The sequence below is a fragment of the Vanacampus margaritifer genome, chromosome 2 (assembly GCF_051991255.1).
Source record: "Vanacampus margaritifer isolate UIUO_Vmar chromosome 2, RoL_Vmar_1.0, whole genome shotgun sequence".
Taxonomy (NCBI): domain Eukaryota; kingdom Metazoa; phylum Chordata; class Actinopteri; order Syngnathiformes; family Syngnathidae; genus Vanacampus; species Vanacampus margaritifer.
In genome coordinates this window covers 40,437,364-40,448,218 of record NC_135433.1, presented here as the reverse complement: position 1 = coordinate 40,448,218, position 10,855 = coordinate 40,437,364, and the positions used below count along the sequence as shown (strand labels likewise).

The 10,855-nt window shown below is 40.9% G+C and overlaps 1 protein-coding gene across 5 annotated transcripts in view; it reads left to right on the top strand.

Annotated features, from left to right (window-relative positions):
- The first annotated feature begins 1,638 nt into the window (after positions 1–1,638).
- The window catches only part of LOC144043355 (rho GTPase-activating protein 12-like), a 39,385-nt gene continuing 30,168 nt past the window's right edge, over positions 1,639–10,855 (top strand). For 3 of the 5 annotated variants that reach the window (XM_077556901.1, XM_077556899.1, XM_077556898.1), the window contains exons 1-2: positions 1,640–1,855; positions 4,619–5,435. In XM_077556901.1, the coding sequence (XP_077413027.1) occupies positions 4,680–5,435 (756 nt within the window). In that variant the 5' untranslated portion in view covers positions 1,640–1,855; positions 4,619–4,679. Of the gene's footprint in view, positions 1,856–4,618; positions 5,436–10,855 lie in introns of all 5 variants that reach the window. The other 2 variants (XM_077556897.1, XM_077556900.1) reach the window with 2 other exon arrangements.

Sequence of the window (10,855 nt, the reverse complement as noted above, 5' to 3'; positions counted from 1 at the left end):
CATCCCTTTTTTAAAGCTTTGACTTTTTTTTTTTTTTAAATCGATTTATTTTAATGTACTTTTTGCTCATTTTTCTGGTGATTTATGGTTCCTGATTTTGAAGCCTACAAACAATGGTAATTACACTAACCCTAATACTAACTATTTATATATTTTTGCACTTAATACTGTACTATTTATATTTTCTGTGTGGGGTAGTGGGTCCATTTGAAATGTTTAATTATGAAGATATGTTGAATATGTTTGAACTTATTTTGATTACAAATCAAATTTGTAATGCCTAGTAAGTTAATATTTAGTTTATTGGAAATTAAGCCTGTATAGAGAGGGGGGAGGGGTGTTTGTGTATGTAAACAGTGCTACTCAAACGTTTGTGAACCCTGCAGGCATGGTCAGATTTTTTGTGTAAAATATTAAAATAACCTTAGTCATACCCCAATCTACAATGCTGACATTGAAAATAATGGACTTGAACAAAAATAATGATATTATCATTCATTAGTGAGCAAAAGTTGTTGATTTTAGAAAAACTCAGATTTCAATTTCATGGGTGCAAAAGTATGTGAACCTCTCAATCGGACATTGCACCTCCTTTTGCAATAACTTCATCCACTTTCTTTAGTGACTTATCAGTCTTTCATATCTACTTTGGGGAATTTTTGCCACACTTCCTTGCAAAATGCAACCAATTGAGATAGGTTAGAGGGGCGTCTAGCATAAGCTGCCCGCTTCAGGTCCCGCCACAGTATTTTGAAAGAATTTAAGTCAGTATTTTGACCGGGCACATCCAGAACATGAATCTTGTTGTTCTTCAGACATTCCTTGGTTGTATTGCTGGAATGCTTTGGAATATTGTCATGTTGCGTGATCATCGTCTACCAGGCTGTAACTTCACAAAGGACGGCTTCAGGTTATGATCCAGGATTTTCCTCTGAATTCATGATTTCCTCGACTATGTGGAGTTGTCCAGGTCCTGAGGATTAAAAGCCAGCCCAGAATTTAACATTCTCACCACCCTGCTTCACTGTAGGGAGAAGGTTATTTTGCTAGTATGCAGTGTTGACTTTTCACCAAACATGACTGTTTCACTTGTGACCAAACAGTTCAATTTTGGACTCATCTGTCCACAGAAGGGACTTCCAAAAAGCGTCAGGTTTGTCCAGGTATTTTTGGGCAAAGTTGAGAAGGGCATCTTTGATCAGCAAGACTTCCATGCAAGCCTCGTCGATTGACTTTTTTTCTGATTGTTGCTTTATGATCAGGATCGTTATCAGGCTTCGGCAAAGCTTGCTGATGAGCTGATCATTAGATTCAGCTGCGCTGAAGGAGAGAGACATGGAAAACAGGCTGGATAGTGGCTCTCGTCGACCGAACTTGGCCACCCCTGCTTTAAAACTATCACGACGCGTGATGTTGTTGTAGTTCCACGTCGTAATGCCTAGGAGGCGCTACCATCCTGTTTGCGTAGGTTAATCAGTAAATTGTGTTAATTACATTTTGGTCGATAATCTTCCGAACAAAAACAATACCTAAAATGTTAAATAAAGGTTGTCATATTCAAATTGGTAACTTTAGCTCGCTGGGTTTTGCGCAGGGAAGCGTGACGTCATCGAACGTCAGCCTACTCGTCAGAGTGACACAATGTAGCACTCCATGCAATCGTGGGCTGTGGAAGGTGGCAAGTTGTTGAGCAACTTGTATCGGACAGGAAGTGACTCCTTTTCGGCGTCAAGCTTTGACAAGTGGACGGTTTCTTTATCCACACACACGTTGACCTGAGTCAAGTTATCTGGGATTTAAGTACTGCCGCAAAACAATTACTTAGCCGGGACCATCGGGATGGGTTTCCCTTGAGGTAAGAGACTTTGACAGGACACTTTTTTGGGACGTCCAGTTAGCCACCATGCTAATTAATTAGCAAGTCTCGAATTCGCTTTACGACGTTGTATTGATTCCATGTCATTTTGACGTAACTATTTGAAATGGTCTTTCAAGAGCCGCACGCATCATAAAGTATCAAAAAGGTATTCCGGTGGCGGAAAAAGTTGGGTGGAATATTCAGGAAGTGTTACGATCCCGTTGGGAATACGGTAGTAGGTTGGCTAGCAGGGCTGGGCTGATTTAACGAAGAAGGAAAAAAAGTAAAATAGTTTATTTCAATAATGAAATCGAGTCCATCCACCTTTTTATATAGCACTATCCTAATCATGGTCGCAGGTGAGCTGGAGGCTATCCTAAATGATTTCAGACGAGGGAAGGTGGATACTCCCTCGACTGGTCGCCAAGTCAGGGCACAGACAGACAGACAACAGTGGGCATTTAATGGCATGCCACATATTTTTTACATTTTTTTTTTTTTTAACGGACCAGTCTGGTCACCAGTCAATGTCAGATCACACATAGGCAAACAGTGGACGGCTGATAAATTCAATATCAAATTACATATATGGGACATCGTCAGTCAATTATAGGACATGTATAGCTGGACAATGGACTAGTCGGCAATCAATCTGGTCACATAAAGACAAACAAATGACTGGTCGCTAGTCAGTCTCAGGGCACATGTAGACAATGATCTGGTCGCCATTCAATGACACGATGGATAAAGACAAATCAATTGACTGGTTTTATTCGTTAATGCTCATGTAGAGTTAATAGTTAATTTAGTCGAAATGCTTATAAAACACAGGTGTCAAACTCTAGACCCGGGGGCCCGATCCGGCCCACCACATCATTTTATGTGGCTCACCAAGACAAATCATGTGCCTCGACTTAATGTTTCTTGTTAAAATACCAAATATTGCAAATTGTGTAACATTTAGATATTGCAAGCAATTTTTTGTTGTTTAAAAGAGAAAGAAATAGAAACCTTTTTTTCCACTAGCTTCTGATTTCAAAACTGTGTCCATATCCATGGATTTGTTGTGTATGACATAATATAACAATAGATAAATTTATATGGGCTTGCCGTCATAATGGCCCTCCAAGGGAGAACACACACTATTTATGATGGGGTCTGTGTCAAAAATGAGTTTGACACCCCTGGTCTAAAAAAGTACCCTTAAAATTCATGTGTGCGTGCGCGTATGTGCGTATATGTGTGTGAGTTATACTGTACATACATGGTGTCCTTGTGACTGTTGCTGAGTGTGTATTTGACTCATTGCCTCACCTTAGCGTGTGTGTGTCTTGAGGAGGAAACTAAGTGAGCCATTGGACAAATGAGCTGTGACTTGTACGTATCATGAGCGTAGACGTCGTGGTAGAATGTGAGTCACTTTATTAGCATTAGCGTTAGCATTTAATCTATCCCCACGAGGCGTCTGCCTTTCAAGAGGATTTACTCGTCTTCTTATTCACTTCCTCTCATCAGGTTGTGACCATATTAGGAAGGCTAATACACACAGGCTCTTTGTGTCTACCGCGTTGTTGTTGTTTAACACACAACCAGAGTGTCTAATGAACTACTAACATAGACACTCTATTAGGTACACTACTAGCTAGTAGAATTGAAGACGGTGTGTTGGAATTCTGAAGACCGTAAGTTGCAATTGAGTAAAGTTCTTTAGGATGCTTTAATGTGTTATGTCGTGATTGAAGTGGGTGCGTCTGGACTTTCACAAGGGAACGTTCGTTCAAGGCAAGCAGGCCATGTTTTGATTGGGATGTGTTTGGCTGTTACAATGGGAAATGGTACCTCATTTGCGTCAGAATGGTGAAAATGTTGGAGTCTTGAAAATGGTGGAACTGGATGTCAAAGGGGTGGGGGGTGCATCACGATTGAAAGGATTAGGGTTCCGAGTTCTGATCGTATGTGACGAATTATCGGTGGTACGTCACAATGTTGAAGGTATGGTGTCAGAATTTTGAAGGGGGTGCATTAGGTTTGAAGGAGGTACCTACTTCCTGTGAGGACAGAATTGTTGGTGATGCATCAGGATGTTGAAGGTGTCATGTTGGAATATTAAAGGGAGTGCTTCGGGATGTTTAAAAGGGTGTGTCCGGACGGGTCGGTAGGTTGGGATTGAAGGTTTCCTTGGGTTGCGAGTTGCGACGGGGTACGCTGGAATTGTCATGGTGCGGCAGGATGTTGAAGCTGTTGCGATCTTGAAAGGGGTGTGTTTGGATGTCACAGGGTTGAAGGGGGTCACTATGGAATATTTTTAGAATAGATTTTTCTTCCAATTAGTCCATCGATTAAACAAATATTCAGTTAAAATTTTATTTAGCATTAGAATATAATAGACCTTATTTGCCATTTGCACCAAGACGTAGCAGTATAGGCACATTGGAATTCTTGTGCGTTTCTTTGAGACAGAAAAAGAACTAAATGAAGATGTGATAAGACCAAATGGATACACCTAAAAACATTGAGCATACATGCCTTTGTTGGCGTCTCCTGAAAAGTGACGATTTGGAAATAGAAGGTTTTGGCCTGACATCAGAGATATGTTTGTATACCCTATCCACATATGAAGGATTCAGGATGTTGAAGGCTTTGCGTCACGATACCGAAGCCGGTGCATTGTCATTGAAATGGAGTGTATCATGGATGATGGCGGTGCATCTGGGTTCAATCTGGGTCTTCAATCTTAATTTCTTTCCTTGTTCCCATCAGGTCGACTGTGGAAGCCATGTCAGACAACGTATAATCTAGCCGGCGGACAGCAGGAGGCGCCATGGCAGAGCTGCCCATCGCTCCGGGCCAGGTCTACATCGAGGTGGAGTATGACTATGAGTACAAGTCCAAAGACCGAATGATCACCATCCACCAGGGAGAATGCTTCATGCTGGTTCAGAAGACCAACGATGACTGGTGGAAGGTGCGCCGGGAGGAGGGCAGCAAAGCCTTTTACGTGCCCGCCCAGTACGTCAGGGAGGTCCGCAAAGCCCTCATGCCACCTCCCAAGCCTTTGCCGCACCACCCCGTGTCCGCAGGGAACACCCCACCTCATCACCCCGTTTCCGCTGGAAACACCCCGCCTCATCAACCCGTTTCCGCTGGGAACACCCCACCTCAAAACACTGGTGCTGTCTGGGTAAAACCGGCCAATCTGGATTTGGCGCTCCAGGACTCCTCCATGGCCAACCCGGACAGACCAGAGTCCAACCCCATGCGTTCGCCCTCCTCTCATTCCACCTCGTCCACACATTTGACGCCGCCCATCCAGCGGCGGGACAGTAACCATCACCAGCATGTCCCTGGCACCCTCACAGGGCCAGAGCGATCTCTAGCCGAAATCTTAGCCCAGAGCACCGTACCCGTGCCTTCCCAACGAAGCAGCACGCTTCCCCGCACCCAGGCCCGATCTCCGGAGTTGGTCCGGGCCCCGCTGGATTTGGACAGCCCTCCGCACTCGGCAGGCGAGGAACGGCGGACCAACGATTCAGAGTCTGGAGATGAGATGAGCAGCAGTTCTACCGAACAGCTCCAGGTAAAGAAACTTATCTCATTGTGACTTCATGGATTTGAAGAGTTAGGATGGATAGGGTTTTTGTTTTGGGTTAGGGTCTAGTGTTAATGATGTGGTTATGTTTGGAGTCTGGGCTCTGTAAACTCGCTCTATCGTCTTTTTTGGAGTGTCAGCATGCTGTAGCTAGCTAGCAAACTGCTTGTCCTACTACACAGGATAACTTCTGTTGCGAATGAAGGCGCTCAAGAAGCTCAAGTTCTCTCTCTAAAAAAAAAAAAAGGTTAGGGTTTTGGTTGTTGGGATTTTGGAGTTGATTGGTCAAGGTTAGGGCAGCATGGCTCAGTGGTAGAGTGGTCGTCTCCCATCCGTGAGGTTGTGAGTTCGATCCTCACCCCTGGTGATCATGTCGAAGTGTCCTTGAGCAAGACACTGAACCCTGATTTGCTCCAAGTGGACTTGGCAGCACCCTGCACGGCAGCAGTCGACCATTTGTGTGTGAATGTGAGGTGAGGCATTGTAAAGCGCTTTGGGCATTATGTTATGCAGTTAAAGTGCTATATAAAAAGCAGTCCAAGTTTAGGGTTTGGTTTGGGGTTAGTACGGTTGACAGATGGTTTTGGTTTTAGAGTTGAATTTGGGGTTAGTACGGTTGACAGATGGTTTTGGTTTTAGAGTTGAATTTGGGGCCTGACATATTCTCTCGTTGGGTTGTCTCCATTACTACCAGAGCAAATGTACCAACACAAAGTGGGAAAAACAAAATGTTGCTGCAGCAAAATGTAATTAAGGGTGTCAGTATGAAATCATCCTAATTGTACCCACTGCAAATGTTATATTTGCTGGACCACAGCCATTATTTTTGAACGGCCCTCACAATGACTTTTTAGAACATCACATCTTCTTAGACATATTTTGTTTTGTTTAGTCCAGCTTCCTGCTAATCTTCTCATCTTGGCGTCCCAATGATGAAAAGGCCATCCAAAGGCAAACAGACGTTTACATTTTCATAACCTGACTTTTATGTGAACACCACAATGGACTTCCTTCCTTGCTCACAAATGAGCTACAGGACGTGAACGACAGTTTAAAGGCCAAAGAAAATGTCATTCAGCGTCCTTGTAAATTCCACAGCAATTTAGTGGCTGTCTAGCACTGCATCAGTATTCAGTTGTAGTCGTTTGTAGCTAGCAAAGGTGTCGGATGGTTTGGTTGAGTTTGCTGTGGATTTGCTTTTGTTTTGAGATTGCTCTACGGCACTTCACTTGGGGCAAAAAGTCTGTGCTGTGTTGTGAAGAAATCCTGGGGGCTCTTGAGGGCTCGCTGGATCTCAACCTAGAACGCACACACGCACACAAACACGCAAGGCTTGTGGCAGCTGGTGCACTCCTTTTGCTGTCTCTGCTTATTTTTCTTCATAAAAAATCACCAGGCTCTCTCCGGGGCTCTTGTGCAGTGAGCCCCAAGTTGGCTTTTACTGATTTTTTACCACCCCGACTCACTGCAAAATATAACTTCACATGTAATAAGTGCCTGATATTAAAATGATAAATAAAAACACACTAATGCAAACTAGTCATTGTCTTGATTAAAATCTGTGAGATTAGCATGTATTCGCTAAAACAAGTTATCTTTTTTTTGCTATTCACTCAGGTCAAATAAGACTGTGTAGTATTGACATGCAGATTAGTTGTTCTTTGTCAGCTTCATAGAAACATTTTTGTTCATCCAAGAAAGTTCATGATATGCTTGCTGAAGGAAAAGGACACGTTGAACTTTTTGATGAGGAGTCGTCACAGTGATATACAGGAAATTTGATTTATTTAGTCAAAATATCGTAGGATTTACTGCTTGTTGTCATGTCTTGGTGAACTTTTACTGAACCCAGGAAGAAAATAAACTAGAAGAGATCAGACCAGTCTGTGTGGTAGGGAATGGATGTCAGGGAAGTAGGATTGTTATATCAAGAAAGTGCATGATATTCTTCTAGCTGAAATTCCTCTCTGAACTCAAGTCGAATACCAAAGTAAACATTGGAATGGTTGATGGTGAATAGTCAATCTTTGATGACTGTCATGGAAATTAAACTGTATAGTCGAGGCAGTGCATGATATGCTACTGGTCACTGAACTAGTCATCGTGTAGATCAGTGGTGTCAAAGTCTGGTCCTCAAGGGCCTGAGTCCTGAATATTTTAGAGGTTTCCCACGTTCAACACAGCTAATTCATATTTAAGATCATCAGCAAGCTCTGCAGGAGCCTGATAATTATCCTGATCATGGTGCATTGGAGTAGAGAAACCTTGAAAACATGCAGGACTCAGGCTCTTGAGGACCGAATCTTGACACATGTGGTGTAGATGGTTATAATTGGCATTTGATAAAAGGATTGGTTAGTCTGCTTTCTAAGTTTCTTCCATCAAGCCATGGCCGCAAAACGCCGCCACATAAACGCGGGATGTGGTAGTTAACTATACACAATTTATATATATATATATTAGGGGTGTTAGAAAAAATCGATTTGGCAATATATCGCGATATTACAGCGCGCAATTCTCAAATCAATTCGATATGCATCCGAATCGATTTTTAATCATCAATTTTTTTATGGGAATATTCAACAAAACGTCTTACTTAGTGTTAGGATTCACACATTAAGCATGGAAGAATGTTATATTAATGGAACTTTAAGCCTTAATATTTTATTTCAGTGCTGTTCAAACATCAAACAGACTGCAACCTGTTTGTTAAATGCAGTGGCTCAGTTATAAGCCTGAATTTTCAGATAAATAAATACATTTTCATACAAATCTTACAGTGTACATGTACAAGTTTACTGATGAGTATTTTCTAAATTTGAGTAAAAAAAATCGCGATAATCAATTTATAGATTCGCATGGGAATTAATCGGTATCGAATCGTGACCTATGAATCGTGATACAAATCGAATCGCCAAGTACTAGGCAATTCACACCCCTAATATATATATATATATATATATATATATATATATATATATATATATATATATATATATATATATATATACTGTTTAGCTACATTGTCTAAAAGGTTTCACAACCCAGTGCCAACCTTGCTCTCTCAACTCAGAAAAATGTTAACGCGCTAAACTGTTCGACATGCACGCTCACACTTTGATATTTTTACAGATCTACGATTATCTAAGTTAAGATGGTGCATGATATGCTGCTTGTTGTGTTGACTAGCTGGATAAGGACGAAAAAATACTTATATCAGTGTAGCCAGCGCAGGGATCCCTTTAAAAGAAGTCTCAGAATAATAGACATTCTGTGTAGTGATTACAAGAGGATCATCTGATCATCTGCTGTGTCTTTGATTAGACAGAAACAAGTGTGTGTTCGTGCGTATGTGTATGTGTGCGTAGGAGGCACAGTTCTTCTCTTTACAGAGCTTTTCTTTTTAATCCTTACAAGCGTTTCAATTGGATGTGGATGTGTGTGTGTGTGTTATTATGTCAGCAGAGTACTGCTATCTCTCTCTCTCTTTCTAGCTCTGTGTGTGTGTGTGTGTGTGTGTGTGTGTGTGTGTGTGTTTATGTAATAATAATGTGTATGTGCCCGTGTAAGTGTGTAGCATTTTCGCTAATGTCAGACACACAGAGAGTGGTCACGGCAACAACAACAGGACGGTATCGGACATCATCATGTACCCAGATGACAACCGCACGGTAGGTAGGACAGACGCTTCACGCTCGAGTCGTTTCGTAGCCAGTCAGCACTTTTTCCGCTCGCTGATGTTATTGTGACGCGATGTAAACAGGGCTTTTAGCAGCGTGGGAAGCATTCCACACTACAGACAAGTGTTGAGCTTTGAATAGAATGAACTAGAGGTGCGACGATTAATCGACAATCGATTAGCAATGTAATCATCAACTATTTTGATAATGATGAATTGTTTAGAGATATTGTTTAACTTAAAATAGTCCAAAACCTCTGATTTGAGGCTCTCAAGTTCAACAGTAAATATTAGTTTTCTAGTCCTCAATAAAACCAGACTGTAGATCAACATTTTTGCTGATTTTCTGATATGTTATGGACCAAACCAGTAACTAAATTATAATCAATTTATGTTTTGCTGCGGCCCTAAACTAAAATAAAACAAGGACAATTACATGTTGTGTGTTTAGAACAGAGGTGGGCATCGAGGGCCAGAGTCCTGCAGTTTTTGCATGTTGCCCTTCTCCAACACAGCAGCTCATCAGCATGCTGTGCATGAGCCTGATAACGATCCTGTTGATTGGAATCAGCTTGTGTTGGAAATGAGAGACCTCCAAAACCTGCAGGTCTCTAGCCCTCGAGGACTGAGATTGCCCACCTCTGGTTTAGAACAACCACATAGTTTGACTTTAGATAAGTCCGTGTAGCTTATTACTAGCAAAAAACAAAATCAAACACAAAATGCCACAGATGGGCTAAAGAATAGAACCAGTGCCGCTTTTAAGCAACAGATACTTTCAGCACAAGCAGTACATAAACACATGTAGATAGTCAATATAACAATAATCACAGGCACATTTTCTTTATCCTTTGTAAAGGACGGCTGATATTACTGCAGCTTACTGAGTTGGAACCACCGGCTTCACGTACAATTGTATTCATAAGTTAACATACCCCGGTATGCAAACTAAATGTCACTTATTGACACAAAAATGCTATGAATCGTCACCAAATTTCACATGCATATATAGCTCTACTCATGTCCACTTCAACTTCTAAAAAAATATCAAAACAATTGCCATAGTATTTGGGATTTTATAGGTATTAAGTCTTTTTCTCAGTATACAGTTGCGCTCATAAATTTACATAACTGTATATTTGCATGTGTGTATGTATGTGTGCCAAAGAATGCGCACCAAGAAGCAGCACAATGTCAAATGAGGCAAAAACTTTGACAAAAATGTTTAATTATTTACATTCTATTTTATTATGCCAATAAAGTACAAAATTACAGATTATGATTTACCTTATTAAAAAACAAATATATTTGTTATTTTGTCTACATTATTCAATGGGGGAACATAATGGCCTTCAAATAAAATCTTTTTGAGATTTGCTGTCTCCGCCCCACCGCATCCCTACTGGGATTTGCTTTATTTCTCCTGATACCAAACAAGCTTTAAAGCAGTTTTTTTCCCAGCATTAACTTGCATCAACTTCCTCAGAAACAATAGAAATCTGTCTTTCTCCCAGATGTGAAAATAAGTGCTTCTTCTTGGAAAAATGTTCCTTTTACCAAAACATGCATACTCCTGTCCATTCATGAATTTAGGGCCGCTTAGAAATGTCATTATTTTTTTTCTATGAAAATAACACTAAATATTACAATACTTATAATAAATAATACTTCATTAATTGATTGATTAATAATTAATTGATTAGTTTTAATTTCAGTTTTAGTTTTTAAA